This window comes from Chelmon rostratus, chromosome 21, assembly GCF_017976325.1.
Source record: "Chelmon rostratus isolate fCheRos1 chromosome 21, fCheRos1.pri, whole genome shotgun sequence".
In the NCBI taxonomy this organism is placed as follows: domain Eukaryota; kingdom Metazoa; phylum Chordata; class Actinopteri; order Chaetodontiformes; family Chaetodontidae; genus Chelmon; species Chelmon rostratus.
The window spans coordinates 19338805-19361602 of NC_055678.1; the positions used below are offsets into that span (position 1 = coordinate 19338805).

The 22798-nt window shown below is 42.5% G+C and overlaps 2 protein-coding genes across 5 annotated transcripts in view; both read right to left on the reverse strand.

Annotated features, from left to right (window-relative positions):
- Window positions 1-1755, reverse strand: part of tmem94 (transmembrane protein 94) — a 36176-nt gene extending 34421 nt beyond the window's left edge. For all 4 annotated transcript variants that reach the window (XM_041962527.1, XM_041962526.1, XM_041962525.1 and 1 more), the window contains exon 1: window positions 1650-1755. The gene's annotated coding sequence lies outside the window, so the exon portion shown is untranslated. The remainder of the gene's footprint in view (window positions 1-1649) is intronic.
- A 3938-nt stretch (window positions 1756-5693) lies between these two features.
- myo15b (myosin XVB) overlaps window positions 5694-22798 on the reverse strand; it is a 40336-nt gene continuing 23231 nt past the window's right edge. The window contains exons 34-64 of the mRNA XM_041963407.1: window positions 21875-21946; window positions 20643-20720; window positions 20294-20397; window positions 19354-19608; window positions 17554-17632; window positions 17119-17235; window positions 16841-17036; window positions 16601-16694; window positions 16192-16441; window positions 15947-16053; window positions 15114-15173; window positions 14875-14950; window positions 14586-14704; window positions 13872-13987; window positions 12561-12702; window positions 12367-12478; window positions 11958-12246; window positions 11775-11838; window positions 11208-11280; window positions 11041-11117; window positions 10824-10900; window positions 10270-10400; window positions 9994-10088; window positions 9794-9871; window positions 9598-9694; window positions 9354-9502; window positions 9098-9228; window positions 7655-7788; window positions 7425-7558; window positions 6951-7091; window positions 5694-6132 (exon numbers count right to left, since the gene is read on the reverse strand). Coding sequence (XP_041819341.1) covers window positions 6046-6132; window positions 6951-7091; window positions 7425-7558; window positions 7655-7788; window positions 9098-9228; window positions 9354-9502; window positions 9598-9694; window positions 9794-9871; window positions 9994-10088; window positions 10270-10400; window positions 10824-10900; window positions 11041-11117; window positions 11208-11280; window positions 11775-11838; window positions 11958-12246; window positions 12367-12478; window positions 12561-12702; window positions 13872-13987; window positions 14586-14704; window positions 14875-14950; window positions 15114-15173; window positions 15947-16053; window positions 16192-16441; window positions 16601-16694; window positions 16841-17036; window positions 17119-17235; window positions 17554-17632; window positions 19354-19608; window positions 20294-20397; window positions 20643-20720; window positions 21875-21946 — 3734 coding nt within the window. The 3' untranslated portion in view covers window positions 5694-6045. The remainder of the gene's footprint in view (window positions 6133-6950; window positions 7092-7424; window positions 7559-7654; window positions 7789-9097; window positions 9229-9353; window positions 9503-9597; window positions 9695-9793; window positions 9872-9993; window positions 10089-10269; window positions 10401-10823; window positions 10901-11040; window positions 11118-11207; window positions 11281-11774; window positions 11839-11957; window positions 12247-12366; window positions 12479-12560; window positions 12703-13871; window positions 13988-14585; window positions 14705-14874; window positions 14951-15113; window positions 15174-15946; window positions 16054-16191; window positions 16442-16600; window positions 16695-16840; window positions 17037-17118; window positions 17236-17553; window positions 17633-19353; window positions 19609-20293; window positions 20398-20642; window positions 20721-21874; window positions 21947-22798) is intronic.

The following is a 22798-nucleotide window of genomic DNA, read 5'->3' on the forward strand; positions in this document are numbered from 1 at the left end:
GCTGCTTAGTTAATGTTAGCACAGTCATGTTGCATGGTGTAGGGGCTACAGCGAGAGCACCCACATGTTAGCATAATAGCTCTATTGAAAAGCGGACCAAGGCCCTGAATCTACTGACACCAGGCTCACCACTCACTCTGACCACATAAGCAGCTTCCTCTGGCATGAAAAGCCCAGTGAACTCCAGAGTCAGCAGTCTCCATTGGCAAAGAGTGGACAGTGCTCAGCCAAACAGAGGAGAAAAGAGCCAGACAGACTGAAGGGTGAGCGGGTGCACTGACTACAAAGTAAGATTGTTTGAGTAAGACTTAACACAAAAGCAGTCCCATTGGAGGGTGTGTAAGTGTGTGGCTAATGCGAGCACAGTCAAGCAGGGCTGAAGCTAATCCTGAAGAGAAGTAGCCATATATATCAATTAAAGAAGGGCAGTTGGGGGTGTGATTATCAGAAATACCCATTTAAAATAGTGTCAAGCCCTCTTTAGATGTCACTACTAACATTAACCATGGGTCTGTGTTATTCAAGTGTCCAAGTAAGTCATGACAGTCAGCCAGTATGAACAATGTCAGCACCCTCAAACTGAAGCAGCTAAATGGCATTTAGCAATCATTCATTTTCTTAATTATACCTTTACTCTTCTTCCTGTCACGTGACTTCAGTGAAACGGGCCTATCATGGTTTAAAAGGTCAACTATCGCGACATGCTCACTGTACATCCGGTAATAGCTTCCAGTTTTTTGGCCTGTGTGTGTGTGTGACACACAAGTCCTGCCAGTAGTTTCCGGGTGAGGTATGTTCCCAAACAGGTCTACTACTAGCCACATACATTTAGCCAGCTAATCCCTGTCAGGCGAGCTCAAGGATTTTCAATGGATTTGTTTTTCTCCTAATGATACAGGCCGCGTGGACATACAAAATACGACTGACAGTGCTGAGATAACGTGCAGAAACTGCCAACAAATACGTATTTTATTGTAAATAATTAGCCGACGTCAGACAGGTGGTACAACATGTATACATCCAAGTAAAGTTCATAGTGTTCATACGTTAAATAGCTATCCTAACGCTACAGGAACCACACATCTGACATGTGGCTTTCACTGTCAACAAAAATATGTACAGCAGCTAATTAGTGTAAAAATGTTTTTGAACCTTTTACCGTACAATATTGCATGACAGCACCACAAAAGACACTGCACTCCAAGAATAATAATAAATAAATTACAGCTGCGCACACTACTGCCCATTAATTCACATCAACGGTACGTTAATATCTTGATCAACGACTGGTGAAATTACAAGACAAGCATAATGTTAACGTTACCTAAAAAGGTCGAAAATGACAGGTCTTGTTGTTACCTGATTTAAGGTTAACGTTCCCAAGCGTGTATGCTTCTCTAAACTGACAACATATCGTGAGGCATGTTAGTTACGAGGGGAATGTAAGAGCGCTTACAACATTAGTGTGAAATAGTTGATGTTTTATCGTCCTATCCATACTTTGGCTTGCATCGCGGCTAACACGTCCCCTTCCCTTGATGTCAAAGGCAGATGCTGACAGCCGCTTCGACCTTACTACACTTACACTGTTGCAACATTCACTTTAACAACACAAACCGTCGATTTTCAGTACTTCTCTGCAAACTCACCTTTCATAATTTTCAGGTCGTTGTTGATATCCTTTTAAAATGATGTTTTCTCTCGAGTACAAATCCACTTCTAAGCATTTACTGTCCCGCAGCAGCCATGTTGGGTAGCGCCCTGCCTAGACGATGGAATTGTGCGTTGCGATTGGACGGCGCCAGAGTACTATGTCCTCTGATTGGCTGAAATCAGAGTGGGCGAAGCTATATTTTCTAAGATTGTTTAATGTTCTATTTTGAAATAGGAAACCTCCATTCTGTACTGAGGAGAACTGCCAATTCACGACACTCAAAGTCGGTGCAGTATTGAGCTATAATAGCGATAACGACTATAACTTAACAATGATATGATAGTAATAATATAATGGACATAACCACACTATTACATTTTGTTATAGAAGCGGTGAGTTACTATGAAACTGCCGCCACGTTTTCTGTTGCCTGTTGTTATTCATCAGCTTTTTCATATTGCAACATTTCACGAAGTTAACGTTTTACAGCACACAGAGTGTTAGATTGTTAAACTTAAAAGAAAATCCAGAAAACACGTGATGACAGCATGGTGTTCAGTTTGTGATAAACTCTCTGACCACTGAATGATAGTGAAACGTATTTCCTGTTCTACCTTCTCCTGTTTGTCCCATTTGATTAGAATGCACCACCTCAAAGTGACAAACACTTCTCTTATTTCGCTTCATCTCAGTTTATGGAAATTATTATTATTATCATTTTAACTGCAGTGATGAACTGCGTTTGTAAGCAAAACGGTCCGAAACGAGCGTTTTGAATATGATACACTGTAGCGTTAAACTACCCAACACATAAACAACTAAATCTAACAGCCAGTGTTGGAGAGTTAGAGATAATGTGTAATCAGAATACATGATAACACATTATCATGTATTACTGATCACATTTTTTATTATGTCGTTAAAAAAAATAGCAGTTTTAAAATGATGAACCATTGCTCGAAACTCATGAAAAGCACATCTGACATACAAGCGTTGCATTGACCAACTGTGAATGCTGAATATTTAAAATGCATTTTATTGGCATTGAAAATGTTTGGAATCCAAAATGAGTCTGAAAGTGAACAGATTAGATGACTTTTTTCTGTTATGTAAATTGTATTCTGTAACTGACTTCATTTCAAAGGTATCTGACCCTACCCTGTAAACAGCATAATAAATGGATTACATTTAATACAAACAGAACACTCACAGAAGTCATTTTTCTGCATAATAAAACAGTAAAATATTGATTCCAGGACTTTTTTATTTGAGATTCAGATATTTGTAATTGAGTACTTCTGAATATTATATTGCTACTTTTACTTACTTACTTTTTATTTGTGATCATTCTCCCCAAATCTGCAGTCAGGAAATGCAAAGAGCATAAATTAATGTATGCTAGACTGGCAGAATTTAATTTTAACCAGCTTGATGAACCTGACAGCAAGTTAATATGTATGCAAGTAAAACCCAAGTAAAGCAAATTAAAGTAAACTAAAACTTCACAGTCGGTGTGTCTGATTGGGACTGCTGACAGGTAGTGTGGCCTGACTGCAGAGAGACTACTACTACTTCTATTGTTCTGGGTTTGTTTTTCATGGTTTGGACTCTTTCCAGTGAAGGGAAATATGGCCACAGCGTTACAGCATACAATAATATTTTGACACAAGTGAGCCTCAAAATTTGTAGTCAGCATGATGAGGTTCCCCAGCACACAGCCATCCCATAAAGAAATGGGTTTCCCAGTTTGGTGTTGAAGAGCTTGACTGGCCTGCACTGAGCCGTGACCTCAACCCCATCCAACACCTTTGTGATGCACTGCCACACTGACTGAGAGCCAGACCTGATCACCTAACATCAGTGAAAGACCTCAGAGACGCTCATGTATCTGAATGGCAGCAAGGCTCAGCATCTGCTGGACAACCTGAAACCAGAAGAGGGGAGAGCATTGATTTTCTCATCTAACTCTCAGGAAGAAGGCCAGTAAGTGAAGTTCCTGAAAGCTTGACTTATTCTCCTAAAGTAAATATGACAAAATGTACATTTTGGCAGAAAATGGACAATTTAAGCTTTCCAAAGATTTTTTACTCCATTTCTTAGGAATCCAAAGAGTTTCAGAATTGTCTAACAAGAATGCCTGAAAATTATAGATTTTAGTTAGTAGTTGCATAAAAAATACATTTTTTGATTACCTTTTCTTTTATAGAACACTTTATAAAGGCTTGATTGGATGCAAATAATGACTTTATTAATAGATAATACAGCATTTATACATTTTTCTAAAATTGTTACAAAGAATGAAGTGTCAAAAATATTTGTGATATACCGCTGATAATCAGCTTTGGGGTTTCCAGTTTGTGAAGAATCTCTAACTGGTCTATATCCTCATCCAGCATAACCTGAAGTGGCTGCAGGGCTCCACAGTAAATACTGCAAAATCCCTGATGAACCATTTACAAATGCAAATCTGAATGATTGTTGCAAGAATCCCAAATTAATGACTTCCGAACATTTAACATTGCACATGACTAACTTCTTCTATTGGTTTAGAAAGAGATGAGAAACCTGTGACGCTTTATTAATGACATACTAATATTGATGCAGATAGGCTTTAAGAAGCAATGAACCATCGTAAATGTCTCATTAACTATTAACAGTAATCTTGTAGAAACATATGATCATTTTGATAATGATTAATTACATCTTAGTCTTGTAGTCTTGCACTTGGTTTGGACTGTGGTAGTCTTGACTGTATACACACAAACACACACAGGCAAACACTCTCATCTAATCTTGAGGCTGCATCCCTGCAGTCAGTTCTGCGTCAGTAGAAACTGAGGTCAGGCTGCTTGGTTGCCTTCACAGTGTAATTTCACTCTGTGGATAAATCAATACCTGTCAGCCCTGGCTGGGCCTGCTTTCAAGTTTTCCAGTGATGGCTGTTCCTCGTAGGCCATCATCTTTTCCTTATCACAGAGTAGGTGGTGAGTTGGACCTATTTTTCCTCACAGGAGAACAGTAATCTGCCAAAAATACTGAGAGGAAATTTTTCATATTTACAAACAAGTCTGAACATAGACCCTATTCTAAACCCATCCTTCATACTTGTATATGAATTAATAAACTGTATATCATGAATTAATTAACTGGGGTCAGGACATAGTGCAGCAGGTGATGCAAGGCTGTCCAGACATCTCTCTCCAGCAATGTTTTCCAGCCCCTCCTGTGGATTTCAAAGGCTTTGCAAAGCCATATTAGATATATAACCATAAAGTCCAGTGTGATCTGGGTCTACCCTGGGGTCTCCTAGCAGTTGGACGTGCCCGAAAAACCTTCAAAGGAAAGCACATTTTTTTCAGCGCATTCAAACGGTGATGCAACTGCTGTTCAAAAAGTGAAAGAGCTACGTAGTCAGTGACTATGAATGAATGAAGTGAACAAATTGATTCAGTTCAGCAAAGTGGTTTCCACCTCCAGAATGTATGTTTGCTCACACCCTCCTGTGTGAAATCGAGCATCCATGTTCTCTGAGTAAGTAATATCTGTGTGATCCACACGAGGACTTCCCAACACTGTCCACTGTCGTCCACACTCTGCTCTGTCCACTCATACAAACAGGCGAACAGGATGATGATTTTTGGGAAGTTATTATGAGATTTCTAAGCATCAGACACTCTGAAACAGATTGGTATGTATTCTTCTCAGTGACAGTGCCACACTGGCCTGAATGGGGGGCATGTGTATGTTTATTCTGGGTTTCTTCCCACGCCACAGCAAGTCTCTAATTAACAGATTAAACTGTATAAAAAGTCTGTGGAGGAATGCTGACTGGCTGCTGCTGCCCATTTATGGAGTCAGCTGTGCTCTGAACCACCACAGAGAGCCATCTTTCTGGAAATAATGTGTACTCGTGGAAGCCTCCTTGTAAAAATTGTGAAAAAATAAACTCACGAGATTGAATTAATCAACATATTTCTTTAATGCTTATAAATTTTTCACTTATGTTACATGACATCATTACAAAATGAACGTACAGGAATGATTATCAAACTCTGCAGTGATTTCTTTATTTATGATTTCTTCATACAATAACTGGTGACTTACTCTCAACCCTAAGCCCGTGTTCACTTATGTTCAATGATCAGACTAGTTCATGTGTCGTCATCTGTTTCTCTCCGATAACATAAGATTGGAGAGAATATCAGTACTGTGTGTGCACATTCATCATTTTATTCAGCCCATTTCATTATTAACACTCTGTCCAGTTACACAGAAAAAAAGAGTAATTAACAAAAAAGATATAAACAAAAGTCTGTTACAGAAGCCAGTCAATTAACAAAAACTTCAGCAATGTGTGTTTGTGTTATGTGTGTGTGTGTGTGTGTGTGTGTCTACGAGCGATTTGAAATGGTGCTGTTGGCTGACGGCTGGACCACGTCTTCCATCATCAGGGCGACGATGTGGCAAAGCCCCTTGGCCTGAAAGAGACATTAACAGATGAAATCAGATGCACAAACATCAATTAAATTACAACAAATAGTATACATCTGAAGTGCATTTAAGATTTCACCATATAACTAGTATAACTACTAATCACCCAACCCTGATGCTTTGTTTGTTGCCATTGTCCTACTTCCACATTGTTTTGGGGCAGCAGACCCCACTACTGTATACAATGTTCCTTTTTTTTTCCCTTTTTTTGACCACATTGAAAGACAGATAGAAAAGCACTGAAGTTGTTACCCTTACTTTTGCCTCAAACATTTGAGAAAGGTGATAAAATGACCATAAAGCACTTACTACACAAAATAAGGACACATTTAATTTACCAGTAACACAGCTGATAAAACAATGAACACTGAACATGAACTTAATTAGGCACTTCAGTACTTAAGCAGGCACAGCGTATAACAAGCCAGTCCTGCTGGTCTTCGATGTCGGCTTCTGTTGCCAAGTTCCATACACACATCCAAAAAACTAAAATAAATTGATGGCATTAGATTTAATGAACTATTGAATGGCACACAGACTCTGACGTGAGACAATCTGTCAGTCATTTCTGAGAAAATGATGATGGACATATATTTCACATGATGGCTCACGCCTTCCTGTTGCTGGTGTATGTTATGAACAGGATCAATATTTGGATTGTACCATGATGAGAGTTTCTCTCATGTCTCCTCCACAATAGCACTACTTTTTTGGGTCCACTGACTGTTGCCAAAAGTAGAAAATTAAGACCCAGGTCGTAAAAATCTTGAATTGTCCTGTCACATGTAGCCACAACTGTGGTTACCTGTTTGAGATGAAAGGTGATGGTTTTGGGATGGCCTGGATTGCCATAATTGATCTCCACAGCCGGCATTTTGCCTTGTCTCTTGGGACGGATGGTGCGCATGGACTGCACATCTGCCAGAGGGATCAGAAACACTCGCTCCTGCAGAAGAAACATAAATCACCAGAAGGCTGATCCTCGCTTTTCACTGACAACTGCATGTTGGTTATCGGTGTACTGCACTCCTGTTATCCAGCAGGGATGCTGACCAGCTGCTGGAATGTTATCAGTATTAGCGGAGACATTTGGGTTTAAAGTGATCTGGATCAAACCAGACGCTGATTTGAAGTGGGAGTGGATGATTCGGGGACAGATAAAAAGGGCAGGAATCCTCTTATCGTCATTGTAATGAGATATTGTTGTGTTTTTTCTTTAACGTTAATGAAATAACATATTTATTAATTGGGATACAATTTGCCCATCTACTGAAGTTACCTGTGTTTTGGGGTGAAGGAACAGCACCCCCTCCTGGCTGATGCTGATCATGCATGGGGAAGGACAACCGCGCTGGCTGACCTTCTGGGCAAAGAAAATGCTGGAGCCAAACAGTGGCAGGGTGGTCATGAACTCTGAAAGACACAGGAGTCAGACAGTATACAGCAGTTAGCATCAGCTGGGGAGGAGAGGGGAGGGGAGTGGTGGGGAGGAGAGGAGGCACTACTCACCAATGAATTTTATTTTGGCATCTTGAGGGCTGAGGGATTGCATGGCAGCTATCTGGCCCTGACAGAAGGAGTGAATCTCCTCAACTCTACTGCTGAGGCCATCCTGAGAGGGCAGGTACTCCTTTATCTCCGACCTTGCAGAGGAATACAATCACCAGGTGTCAGTACATGCACACATATATTTAGATGTTGCTAAAGGTTTGGCCTATTAGTCAGCGTAGCTGTTAAAAAATGATGACAACATCGAGGCTAGAACAGTGCATAGGTCTCCAGAACAGAGCTGGTTCTGGTAGCACAAAGGAGGTTATCAGTGTACTGTGATAAGAGCGCACACTGCAAAGTACTGGCTGATCAAGGCTGCCAAGTAAGAGGTGATCCATGCAATGCTTTGTGTTTGATGTGAATCAACTTATAAGAAATCATTCATGGTCCCCCTTTGCCCCAGTGGGCCAGTGTTAAAGGGGGTGCTGTGAGTGAGCTGTGCAGCTTTAATATTTTGGTTAAATAAGTTTATTCCATTTCTAGCCGAGAGTGAGATAAGAACATCAATCTGTGCAGAGTTGGAGTCAGGATGTGGTTAGCTTAGCTTAGCATAAGGACTGGAAGCAGCGAGCCTTGTTCTGTGAAAAATACACACATAGTGAAAAACCTACCAAAACTTCTAAAGCTGATTAAGTAACATATATCTCGTTTGTTTAACTCATGTGCAGGCAGAAATGTAAAAACCACAGTTTGTGATTTTAGAGGGAATGCTGGAAGCGGTTCTCGGTGAGCAGTCAGGCGCAGCAACTGGGGGCATCTTAGTCGTCTGAGTCTTGTCGTCACAGGGAGGTTGCCAGGTTTGGTGCCATTGTGCCTGAACAGAGGTCACAGTGCTCACTGACTGCACCTGGCACCCCGCTATAGCCTACCAGGTGCCCGATGCTGCACACAAATACTGGGCGGATGAAGAAACTGTTGTTCATCAAGAAATAGTTCCAGCATGCAACCCCCTCCTGAAATTAATGTTTTTACATTTCTGTTTGTGCAAAGATTAAACAAATGAGATCTAACATGTTAATCAGTGAGTTTCACTTTAGACAGAGCCAGGCTAACTGTTTCCCCAATGCTTCTAGCCTCTTATGCTAAGCTAGGCTAACAAAGTTCTGACTCTAGCTCCACACCAGTTGACAAAGTCATGCTGTGACAAACTGTTTTGAAAACTGAGTGGTACCTCCTGCGACTAGAGAATTGACTCTAGTGACCCTTTAAAAATCAGAAGCAATATGGCGGAAGACAGCTAACTTAGTGATGTCGTTAACACATCTTTTAAAGAGGGGGACGAATCAAAGACGTTTGTTTGACAATTCAAAGCAGCCATTAAAGCAGTTGTGTGTTCTGTATCTCAGTGAAAAGCTTGTGTTGGATCCGTTTTCTTCTCTCTTCTTTTTTACTGCGACTCACATGGAGGGCTGGTGCATCAGCCCCTTAGCCAGGTGCTGCAGGGCTGACAGCTCTGCGATCTGCTGGACTGATGAGGAACCACCTACGGCAGGAGTCAGCCTCAGCCTCCCTCTCAGATAGTTACCCAGGACCTACACACAACCACAAACACACACACATGCAAGCACACAGGTCATGTAGATAACAGTCAGAGTTAGAAATGCTACGGTACAGATGCACTGCTCTGCTCCTGACTGCCGTGAACTGATGCTGTCACCTGCTGGTAGTGGAACTCCACATAGAGGTCACTGTTAAAGGACAGAGGGTTTCTCCACATCACTCTTCTCAGGGAAAAGAAGATGGAGTTGTCATCCATCAGGAAGTCGAAGAGATACTCCTCAGCACGGAGGGCATGAAAAATCTCATCTGACAGAGGAGCAGAGGTGGAAGGATAATCTGTCACTTAACTGTGTTTTTCTGTTCAACCAGCATCAAACAGAAAGAGTGTCCATGAGACTTACCTTTCTTTTCGATGGCGAGGACAGCAAACTCTTTGATTTCTGTGAGCTTGGAGACATCCATTTCTTTACAGAACTCGGCTACCACATCTGCTGCCACCTAGAGGACGATAAGAAATACAACCACAGAGATATTCATGGTAACAAGAAAGACTGCTGGTGTGTTTCTAGATGATAAGGTATGAATGAGTTGAATTACACTGAAGCTGTGAACATTAACGGGGAAATCCACTCCTCCTGGCAGCTGGAAAGGAAGAACTTGAGAAGTTTTGCCAGCCTGCAGAAAGCCGAGACACTCAAAATCAGTTAAGCTGCAAATGCAGATAACAAAGGAACGTAATCACTGAAATACAGCTGAAAGACATGCTGCTACGTGTTTGAGTGTGTGGGTTAACTTGCCAGAATGGCCTCCATCTCTACACGTGACGGGATGTTACGGCGACCGCCAAAACTGAGAGATCGCCGAAGGTTATCCTCACACATACTCGCCAGCTCTGAGAACACATATGTTACGTTATAAAGAGCGTGTGCACCCAAAGAGCAATTATCTACATCTGAATAGAGAGCTGGCATGTTTTTACAGTACAACAATTCGGAAATATGAGCTTTTTGTGGCAGTGGGTGGATTATTTAAACTGATATCAGTGTGCATGTATTGTCATGTGTTTCTTCTACCGTGGTACGGGTGGTCGTAGTCCTGAGCGATGTCTTGTAGGTGATGTGTGACGTAGGGCTGCAGAGTGCCAGAGCAGGGAAAGAACCCGGTCACCAGGGTGAGCAGCTGCCAGCCGTTGGTACAGGTTGATCTGAGCAGACAACGCACAAACAACCAGGAGATAATTCTCGTGAGGGATCGGGACAAGTGCGGGAACCTGTTAAGCTATACAGCATGCTCCTGTGTTGAACACTGAGGTTCTATTTCCTGTTTGCATATTCAGCAGAAATAATATAACACTAGCATTCGTTTTGGGACGTGATTCTGAGCACTTGACCATTTTAAGTCCAATATTCAATCTTTTTTATTCTCTGTTTTGGTCCCCACCACTCATGAAAATCTCTTTATCAGCTAAATGCTCACTAAGTTCATCAGCTGGTGTCTAACTGTGTCTGTGCCGTACACTAATATTTGGGTGATGTACTTTTTAAATGTATTTATTTCCTGTTTTCCCTCAGTGACAACAAGTATTAAAAATGCCACCAAAAACTTACGATAAATGACACACACTCACTTGGTAGGGTTGTTGGTGGTTTGCTTGATGACCTGGCAGTAGATTTCATCTCTCAGCGGCTCCTTTTCCTTCCCTAACTGAGCAGAACAGAGAAACTCTTCTCTCAATCCCATCAAGGTCTATTGAAGTCCATCAAGCTGACACATGCACAGACACAGATGCACAAAGCGCTATATAAATGAGGTCCAACTGATGCACGGCATGGAAGAGCACTGACCAGTAAGATGTGGTTCAGGCAGTTTGATTCGGTGGCATTCTTCTTCATTGGCATGTCGCCCATGAACTGCATCAGGTCTGGAGGGATGGATAAATAGGAGGATGACAGAGGAACAGAGCAGCAGTGGCCTCAGTGTGTATTAGTATGGTTTCTGTAGATGCACTCACTCATGAAGCACTTGACAGATAAATCATTGAATTCGGGATCAGTGTAGAGAATGAGGGACTCCTGGATGGGGACCTGGATGAGAAAACACAATGCAGTCAGTTAGTGAAGTTTCATTTGTTCAGGAAGTCTCATTGACATCAAGACCTCTTAAAATGGACATGAGAACAAATTATACATCTAAACAAGACAGTTCAGTCATCTGTTCTCATGGCTGTTCACTTTTATCTCACTAACGATGTTAAACACCTCTGCGACTTAGAGAGCACCGTCAATCAGGCATGACCTCTGACCTTTTCATATAACACTGGGTAAGTGGCATCCACTGGTTCTGAGTATACAGGATAACTCCATAATCTTGTGTAGATTATATAGTGGTTTGTATTATGCGTTTTTTCTATTCTGAAAGCAGTCAACCAGTGATTCTAGGACTACAGACAGACAGACCAACAGGGCAGCACAGATATAGGCCTATTGTACATCGGTACAGATGTGCCTTCGTAGGAAAACTGCAGTAAGAGCAACTGTAAACCAGGTGATGTGATGTCAGAGGGATTTTACTGTCTCACCTTTGTGTGCTGAACTGCCTCTGAAAAATTCCTTCCATTTTCTGGCAGACCTGAAGTCCCCACTCTTCAAGAACAAACAACAAATAATGGTAACACAAAATTGGTCATGATATGTTATATGAACCCAAACTATCTGAGCACCATCAACAACAATGGTCCATCATCATGATTCTTCTATCATACCTGAAGTACTTCATGGCAAACTCAGCTATGGCAGAGTGCTCAAGCTCGTGGACCGAGCTCTGGACCGACCCCGGTCTCGAGACCTCTGAATTATTGCTGCCCGTGCGTCTGATGTTGGGACCTGGAGAGGGGCCCTCGGGGGAGCTGGCAGGTTTAGCCGCCCTCAGGCTTTTCCTCCTCTCATCTCTTCGATCGAGGTTGAGACAGTGGTAGTCCGGGGCCGCAGATGGCTGGGTGTGTTCCTCTGGGAAAAGGCCAGAGCGCCCTCCCATGGTGCCGAAAAGCCAACCTGGTGAAAGCACACAGAACAATGTTATTTGATGGGAAGGAGATTTTGATATGCATTCAATAAAACATATCTAATCCTGCAAACTATCGCAAACATGTGTCATCCGAACAATGTCCTCACCTGTCTGGGCTACTTCCATTGGCAGCAGTTTGATGATGTCACCCTTGTTGAGGCTGAGCAGACTTTTGTCATCTGTCACGAAACTCTTCAGAGCAACCACATGGCCTGAGTCCTAGTGAGCAGAGCACAAGTATGGGGTCACGTGACCAAAAGATGGAGAGGAGAACACTGATGTTTAAAGATCGAAGAAGTACCCTGATGAGCTCCTGGATGAAGAATCGGATCATGGCAGTGATCTGAGGAGCCCTGGGCGACTGCAGCACCAAGTTCTCACTCTTCAGCCCCAGTTCCACTCTCTCTGCACCCTGGAGGTCAACTGACAGCAACTCTGCAAAACTACATTCACACGGACCTGAGTTAGCATTCTGTGCAGGAAACATGAGCTGAAACTGACCACAGCAGATAGCGGTAAAATGCAGAGTTTATAGGATGACAATGCCTGTGACAGTGTGACTAGCATCACAATTTATTCTAAAAAGACAACAGAAAATAAGGCTTTACTAGGCCCTCTTAGGATGAGGCCTTACAGAATGTGGGGTGCATTTAAAGCTTCAGTTCTGTAGCTCTACAGACTATATTGTTTCGGTTCACTCTCAACAGTGTCAACATCAAAATCACCTGTATACATCCTTTTCCAGCAGTGAAAAGACCTGTACACTACCTGCTCAGCACCAAACAGCAGACAGACACAGTCAGCAACTAGCTGGTGAACATAATGGAGCATTTAGCAGCGAAAAAGCAATATTTTCTTTCAGGGGGTGGTGGAGACCAAAACCGGAGCTTAAAGGAGAGTGACTATTGGAGTGACACTGATCAGGTGGACAAAAACATGACTCCAGATGATTACAATGTTGCACTTTGTCCAGCCGATGTTTAAACAGCCAATGCTGGTTTCTTCATGATTGCAATTTTTCTATGCCTCTGCATCATCTGTCAAGGATTTGAGATTTTAGAAGAGCACCCCCAATTAGCATGTCTAGAGAGAGAAACTGAGGAGAATGCAGGTGCACTGAGAAAATGGCAGATCTGAATTCGGGTGCAAACGTGAAACAGAATGACACTGACGTTTTGACTTTTGAGTGTTAATAATGACATTAATGATGATTCTGTTCTATTCAAGTGTCCCTGTAAGCCAGCAGGAACAATGGCAGCACACTGAAACTGAAGCAGCTACATACAGTAGAGTTCCACACAGAACATTCATTTTATTATTTTCCTACTTTGACATGACTGCATGAGCTCTGGAGGAACGCCTACTGAGCCCTGAATAACTCAGCACATCACACTGGTTCTCGCTCTCTCTCTCAAGATTTACTTAACTTCTGTATTTCATTGTGGTTACTTACTAAATAAAAAAATATATATACAGATAAAAGTCTCAGCAACACTCAGACCAAGTGAATGCTACACTGTCGGCAGTGACAGAATCTGCAACTGGGTTGGAAATATCAGCTACGTGATAATGTAGTCTCTGCTGTATTTGTGTATGTACGCCGCATGTTTACCTGTAGCTCCTGAGCAGATGGAGGTGTTCGGGGTTGATGCCTGATGCTCTGACCACCTTCAGGAGACGAACGCCACGATGAGACACACCCAGAACGTGAGTGTCCCCACTGTCCGACTGTAACGCAGCCACACATAGAGGAGATGCATGTTAATGTTGTGAAGCGTTGGTGGTCTGACAACAACTAATGACATTAAAAGAAACCCAGAAATCCTAGAAATCCCAGTCTGTACAGCTTTTTAAATATTACACATATTAAAATAAAATAATTTTGACCTTGTCGCTGAATAACTCTGCTGCACCACACTGGAATTTTACAGTAATGAGAAGATACTCCAGAATATTATACTCAGTTTCTGCCAGTAAAGTCTAAATCTTTCATACTGGACCTTTAAATAAGACAAGACAAAAATAATTTGGAGGGAAGAATGACAGTTGTTCAGCTTGATTCCAGAGCTATAAAGAGAAAAACCCAAAGCACATTTCCGACATCCTGAATATAAAGCCAATAGTGCTCTCAGATCTTTAACGAGAAATTGACTAGTAGAACCTCGAGTCGGAACCAAACAGGGTGAAGCTGCTTTTAACTGCAGTGTGATGCTGCACACATGGAACAAACGTCCTGATTATCTCAAACACACCCAACTCTCGACACTTCAAAATCTGCTGTAAATGAAAAACTGCTTGCTTTGATTGAACCTTTTGCCATGCTCACCTTCACAGGGAACAGGCGGGTAAAGTAGTTTTCCCAGTTGTCTCGAGCAGCAATGACGATCCTCTTCTTCATGGTGTCATTCTGGATGGTGCTTATAGTCGTCCCCACATTGAAATTTGCTATACAGGGCAAATAGTTAAAACGGGATAACAGAGAAAAAGGTAATAAAGAAAGAAATTAGAAATTATTCAGTGAGTATTCCTTCCAACCACTAGCGAATGACTTAAGCCAAACAAAAATATTTCAATCAGCAGCATCGAGCTTCATGATGATCCATCAGAGCTCTCACCCAGCAGGTCCTTCATCTTCCTCCTCTCCTCGCGGCTGATCCTCACACAGCTGTCAGAGTAGGTGTCCCTCATAATCTAAAGCACATCACACAATGTCTCAAAATGTCTGGTGTCTATTGCCTCTGAAGTCCAATGGAGAAAATGTGAATGGGCGGGTACCGTAGATAAAGCTAATAGGATCGCTCAGTAAACTGCAGTAAGTCAGGTTAAACATGGTGGCAGCTGTGAATATACTAACCTGCTCACATAACAGATTGAGGATGTAGGGACGGTTGAACACCTCTCTGGGGTAAAACACCTGCACACAGATAAATGGTACATGAGGATTTCGTGAGGGAGGAAGATTTCCAATTCAAATCCAGTGTGTAGTGACAGGCATGATAGTTGAGTCTAATGCATTTGTGTTAGTCCGTACAGCTGTTTTTTCTTACTGTTAGTACTACTGTGTTAGGAGTGGATGAAATAGTAAATATTCATTCACTCATTGTTGTTTAATTCAATTTTTGAATCACTTTACTTCCAATTCTAAATATAAGATGACTACTGGCTACATGATCTTGATCATTTCTGGATTTTGTGCTAATATCGCACCAGTGGGGCACTTAAAGCTGCATTCATTGATTTTTTTTTTGTCCACTTGGATGCAACAGACCAAAACAACAACAACAAAAACAATGATGGCTCATTATCACCTTTTAGATGGTTATTATGACAAATATGTTGGCAAACAGCTGCTTATTTACACCTCCAGCAGACACATAGAGCTAAATTAGCATTTATTTGATGTTGTTCTGGCCACCTGATGAATGTGAATAAAGTGTTCCCTTTGCTTTTATCTCTCTTTTGTTCTCAACCAATTCCTGAGAAAACTGTCTGGCTCTAGCTGCTAAAGATAATGCACTATGTTGACCAGCTAGTTTCTAACTTTACCTGCCTGTTGTTTCATGCTGGGCAGGTAGTGCATGGTAGGTTTAGCAGAGATTTTTTCAATGCAAACAGTGCTAGTAGTTGCGTAGTGCTGAGGTCACTTGTCACCTGAAGTGTGTGTGTGTGTGTGTTTGTTTGTCTTACTTCTTTTCGCATGAACAGTTTCCCTGGCATGTTGGAGTAAGAGAAATAAACACCAGCAGAGAACCGGTGGAGCTGGGAGCGAATGTCCTTCTCATCTGGCATCATGTCTACAGTTAATGAACAGCAGAGGGAGGTCACTGACTGATATGAACTTCCTCACATTGGATAACACTGGGTTGAATGCTAGTTAGCAGCATTTGTCAATCCATATAAGCATTGGAAGACATGTTGTGAGCGTCACCCACTGAGAGACGGGGCAGCCATGGGCGGCGGGTCGGGGATGTCCTGAAGGATGGGTGCTGGGTGCGGAGGAGGTGGCGGGGAGTCCGGGGGAGCTGGCGGAAGGTTCTGGGAGCCGAACAGATCCGCCAGGGAGCGCTGTGCCTGCTTCATGTTGCTGGAGATGGTGCGGCCAATCATGGGCGGCGGAGAGGGGCTCCTTGAAGGAGCTGACTCCTTCTTAGGCTTGAGTGGTGGCGGAGGAGGTGGCTGCTTCTGCAAGCAGGAAGACTCAGAAAATGTGAGGATGTAGCCAACAGTATATTCCCAACAGAGATACTCAATATGAGACAGAATAACAAACCTGACAATAGCACTTTTCTCTTCTAGAGAGATTGGGTTTTTTATTTGTAGTTACAGTTAGACAGTCCTGACCTTCTCTTGTGGCGCTGGTGCTTTGTTTTTGAGTTTGGCCAGAGCTTCCTCTTTGGGGTCACTCCTCTTTAAAAAAGGCCGTCCTTGTCCATGTCTGTAAAGAGGATATAAACAGTTTCTCTAACCACAAAATGATGTTGACTCTCATTTAAACTTTTTGTGGAAGTCAGATATTAGATCTGAACCTCTGTTGAACTTGTGGGACGTGTGGAGCCCTCACAGGGAGCAGAGTTGACTGACCTGACAGGCTCAAAGGGTTTGGGCTCCGGTTGGGGTCGGCTGTTAAACTGTTTGATGATTTCCCTGATTTTGGAGGTGGGTTCAGGCTTAGGCTTTGTGAGGGGAGTTGGGACAGGCGGTGCTTTTGGGGGATCTGGTTCTGGGGCAGGATCGGGTGGGGCACATATCTCGGGTGGGGCACATATCTCTGCGGGAGCTGAGAGAGAGACACTATATCCCAATAGTTCTATATACCACAACATATTATCGAGCCCCTTGAACTTCTTTCATGTTCTTACCCTCAGGCTTAGGTGCTATGGGAGGGGTTGATGAACGAGGTGGTGGTGGTGGGGAAGGTTTCTGCTGTCTGGGTGGGCTGGGGGTGACTGGCCGTTGTTTTGGGGTTTTGGATTTACCTGGAGGACAGCAGAGGAGAGAGATGGTGAGGAATGAGGAACATTGATTCTAAAGCATAAAGTTCACTTGTTGCAGGCAACCTCTCCTGCATTTACATCTTATATACAGTTGGATATAGGGTACAAAGTGGAAAGTCCCCTAAATTACTACATAATACATAAATTACCTCCACTATGTTCATGTTCATCAATTGTCTTTAAAGTCAAATTTGCAAGGAAGGGATGAATCGGTGCGAGAGTTTGAGATGATGGTTTGGTCAGAAGAGGAGGCTAAATTGATGACTGATGATACTATTACTGCCTGTCAGCTCCACTCACCAATCTTCTGGAAGTGTTCCCTCTTATCTTTAAAGGAGTGCAGTTCATTTGGATCTGTTAGGTCCCCTTCGCTGTATGGCTGTGGAGGGAATGGACATGGACACAGAACATGTCAGCACAAATGCAGAGGAAACAGACCCAGTGCTTCACATGTAGGGAATGAAAGGATATTGTAGAGTATTATTTCCTATACTGTCAACTACTATCCTACTAACCTAGCAGTAAGTGTTGTATGTCTATCCATATATCTTATTGCTCTGTGCCATAAGCTCCATTGTTGTCCTAAAACTATTACAAGCACGGGGTGACATCATATGGCTAATCATTGCACGGAACGGGGGGTCTAATATATGAAGCTGAAAGAAAGTGGATTTGTTCCTCTTAAAATTAAGAGTTAAACTGAAGTGCACTGGAGGCGTATCATTCATAGAAAACTTCCTGCATCGCGTTTGAGTTCACGTCAACAGCAACAGCAAACACAGCAGCTGTGAGTGTGGTGCCAAAGCTTTAGTTTTGCCCTGAACGTCCTGCAGGCTGCTGCTGCTCTGGCCCTGGATGTTTTCAGCCTGGTCCTGCATATTTCTGGTCCTAAGAGCTTGTGTTTTAATGTCATAGAGCGGATCTTAACATGGAGCTTCAGAAGAAGGGGGTGAATATAATGCTGCCTATAACAGGATACATAGTACAGGCGAGGATGTATTATAAGATCAGTGACACTATTTTTTTTGCCTCCAGTGCGTTTCTCCAGCTTTGAATGAAAACTGCAGAGGGAACAAAAGCTTCAGTTCACACTCAGGCAGGTGTGAAATGATTTAAATTAATGTCTAAATCTTACAGTAATGTTGTTCAGGTGTCACTAAAATCTCTTTCACAGAATCACCAGTCTGTTGTTGTATTTGTTGTCCACAGCGGGCTGTGTGGCACATTCTCTTTTTTGAGTCCAATTAACACAATAAGTCTGTTGTTGAATTGAAAGAATGTGCGCATTTATGCAAGTGGCGCAGCAGCCGTTGCTTTGGTCGGGATCTGATGGTTGTTACCGTCCTGTGTTCTGCTGCACATCTACACAGGTCAGATGCTACACAGTATATGCAGTTTATACAGATTCCAGTTTATACAGTGGAATTGTATGTAGCAAAGCAGCCCTTATGGATGAATGCTGGGCTCCATCAGAGCTGTCAGGTCAGGTCCATGAGAAGCTTAGCACCTCATAAACACTCCGTCCCTCTGAATGTCTGACTGAAGAGTTCGCTCTTGGGTGACACGTTCCTTCAATACCTTGAACACACACTGTGGTTTATTTTGATTCAATCCCACACACTCCGTCCTGCTGCTGGAAATACTCGCTAAAGCACAAACTGCTGATTAATCCACAGCTGAAAATAGTCCCCAAAAATGCACCATTTCCTCCAGTCTGAGTAATGTTTGCTTGAAAGTTTAGGAAACGACTGAGCCTTAAAAAAATGAAACAATACATTTGAGAACAGTTTTTAAAGACTTGCGTCCTTGGAAAGGGACCAATGTACTTGGGGCACAGATGGGGTTGGCAAATCTAAAGTATAGAGAGGTGGTCTAACACATTTCGGTCTTTTCATGGGATTTTTTTGACACATTTTTTTTGGTTGAGAAAATATAGAACATCATCAGCATAGAACTTGACTACTAAACAGAGGGTATAGACTTGAATATAAATAGGGGCAGTTTATAGAAATGTATGAAAGAATGCAGTGAAAATGATAAGGATGTGTAGAAAGGAGCAATAGAATACACTATGAAAATATATACTATACACAGAAATACCTCTGGCTCAGGCTTCCTGTGGCTGGAAGTGTGTTTACGTGCGGGTGCTTTGGATCTGGCACGGGGGGGTGAGACAGATCGAGGGGACGGTGAGCGTGAGCGTTCCCTGGACCGGCGCTCGGACCGGTGTCTCCTCTGCCTCTCCTCCCCGTGCTTTCTCTCCCTCCCCCTCAGGCTCTGTGACTCCTGCTTCCTCTGCTGCTCCTGTGTCTGCTGCTGGGACAGATTCATGGCCTGCATGGTCATCTGCTGGGCCTAAAGAGAAGGAAAGGATAGAAAAGGACAGTAGGTAGGGGAGTTAGCAGTCAAGTGATTTGTTCATGTCTAGCAAGGAAGCACCCCCTGCCCAAACACCTACCAACGCAGATTTTGCCCTAACCCTAACCCATGACCAATATTATAAGAATACTACAGTGTCTCTATGATCTTCTCCCTCTTCCATGTCTACATGTTGCTCTATAGACTCACGCCACTCCATTATAGAGTATTCAGGCTGCAATATATTATAGAATTGTGTATCTATAGCATGTAGTTTAGAGAATATTATAGAGCCAAGATAAAACTGACAGAAGGGTGGGACTGAGGAAAAGGAACAATTCTAAATCTGCCTGCTACGTTAGCACCACAGACAGCACCGTCGATTTATCAGTACACAGCACAGTTAGGCTGCTGATATTTCAGAGCCATGGTCGGGCTCATAGATTCTAACTTACACAAAGATACACAAAGTCAGGCAGACTAGACTAACATATTCACCTAAACAACCCTCTGCACCTGCACTAGAGGATGGAGAGGGGGGATGGCAGGCTAACAAGGGAGATGCCTTTTGGTCAAGCATTTGGTCATTTTGCTAACAAGGGGGATGGGAAAGTAGACATGGGTGGAGGAGCAATTGACCATCATGCTATATTTGTAGTATGCTAAGTGTGCATGTCCTCACCATGAGAACAGCCTGCTGGTTGATGAGGGCCTGCTGTGTTGCTGCCATGTGCATGGGGTCAGCGACAGAGGGGGCAGGCATGGGAATCTGAGGCATCATCATGGCTGTGTAGGAATGAATGATATAAACTGCTTTGTTTAAATCAATAACAAAGGACCTCTGCATTTACTTCTAAGTCCATATTTTCTTTGAGCCAGTAATCCAAAGTATAACAGTACTTTAATCTGTATTTCCAGTGCATTAAGGTCTTCTTTAATGTACAGTATGTCAAATAAGCTCTATGTCGAATATTGAGTTGTCTCTGCATTTACTAAATCAACTGGATCAAAGGTTCACGTAGGGGGATTACCTGGCATGGCTGGCATGGCTGGCATGGCTGGCATGGCGGGCACAGTTGGCATCATGGGAGTTGCACCATAGCTGGGCACTGATGGGTTAACCAGCATTCGAGAGCAGGGGGAACACAATAACATAAAGAGTCACTTTTTTGCCACTTACTTACTTTCCTTGCTTGACGAAATGTCTCAACAGGACACAAAAGTTTGATTCTTGGCAATACAAAGGAACCTTCTCACTTACCCATAGGATAGGTTGGCATTGTCATCGGCATACCTTAAAAAAAAGAAATGATCAGCATTTCATTCTGCGATGAGACTTTAAAATGCTCTCTGACAAAATGACATTTGAAGATTTTATATGTAACATTTACACTTTAGCTTTATTGCAGTTTAAGTTATAATTTATATACTATACTGTATGCATTAAGTAGTGCCACCAGCGTCATCACACAAAATAACCAAAGAAAGATTATTACTGCATGAACAATACGTGCAAATATAGAATCACAGAATAGGGTTTTTTGTCTCTAATTGCTCTTTGTGTGATAATTATTTAATGAGACACAAGTGCAAATCCATAAACTTGACTCAAATTCTGAGCCCTTACTGACAAAACAGTCACACCTCTGAAGAAAAAAAACCTATAAAAAGAATTCTATTTTTGAAATATGACGCAAGTGATGTTTTTTTTCCAGTATAGATGTTTTTAGGTTGAATTCTGGTCGTGAAAGAACAATTTATATACAACCACACAATATACTAAGTGATTATGAACCACATGGTGGTGTGGGCTGTGTTCTGGAGATGGATCAGGAAATCCAGTTTTCCTACCAGTTCCATACATGCCAGGGTGCATGGGTCCAATCCCTCCTCCTCCTCTCATCCTGCGGTTTAGCATGGCTACTCTTTCCATGTCCTATACACACACACACACACACACACACACACACACACACACACACACACACACAAGCACACACACGCAAATGAGTAATGCACATTGTGAGTGACAGAGCACCCACAAACAGGTGGAGTACAGTTACTGGAACAACAGCAGGAAACACAACCCAGTGACTTCACACACTCAGTAATAAGATACAGCCTGAGGTACAAAACCCATCAGAGACCAGTGATCGTGCTAAATACACCCTATGCTATAAAACTTTTTCAGGAAGAGGAAAACATAACGCTTACATGAATTACAGTTCCATGTGAAATGATCAAATAAATATGATAGCATTACTGACTGGAGGTCCTTGGTCCAGCACAGGGTCGAACAAGTCATCAACGTAGGCATCCACCTGTCGACCACGGCCTGCAAACAGGTGGAGAAGAGAGATCAGAACAACACAAGCATGTGGCTGGGCATGGTGGATCCCTCCCTAACCCCACCACTACGTTTGTGTGCACTGTGTCCATTGTGTTACCTTCTACTAAAGAAATTCTGTAGATTTATTTAGGAATATGCACTGTGGGGACACACTATAAACTTACATAATAGATACAAAACTAGCTTTTAATGCCAGGGCATAAGAATCAGTCCCAAGTACCATTTTGTTTCAATTCAGTAATCCCGCACCCAACAGCACACAGACAAAGCTAGCAACAAGCTGGCAGATGTAGTTCGGTGCTTAGCAACCAGAGAGTGAAAATTGGACTTCAGCCGAATGCTAAATGTTACTCTGTGTCTGCTGGATGTACGAATTGATCAACTTGATAAGGAGACAATTTGTAAATGTTGTGTTTACAGCTGGTTGCACTGCCCCCAAGTGGCCAAAAAATCCTTTAATGCAGGTTACAATTATACTAATTTCATAGTTGTACAACCTGTAGAGCTACATATGATACATTAATGCTTGTGACCATTTTGCTGACACCACTATCATGGATGTAGCTAGGCAGCTGCTAGCTGTTGCTAAGATGATGTACCTATTTGTAACATGTCACATGTGCTTTATGCAGTTGGTAATCAAGCCTTAAGTTGGGACAATGTAAAGTCACTTGATTACATTTGTGCCTGAGTTCAAAGCAGTCTCAGTTACAAGTCCTTGAAGGTCAGCCAGTGTGAGCACAGTCACTTGGAACACACAGAGTGAAAGTGAATCCAGAGTAACTGATAGACCAGCTGCTGAGATGGGCCACACAGAGATCACTGTGCAAGGGTGAA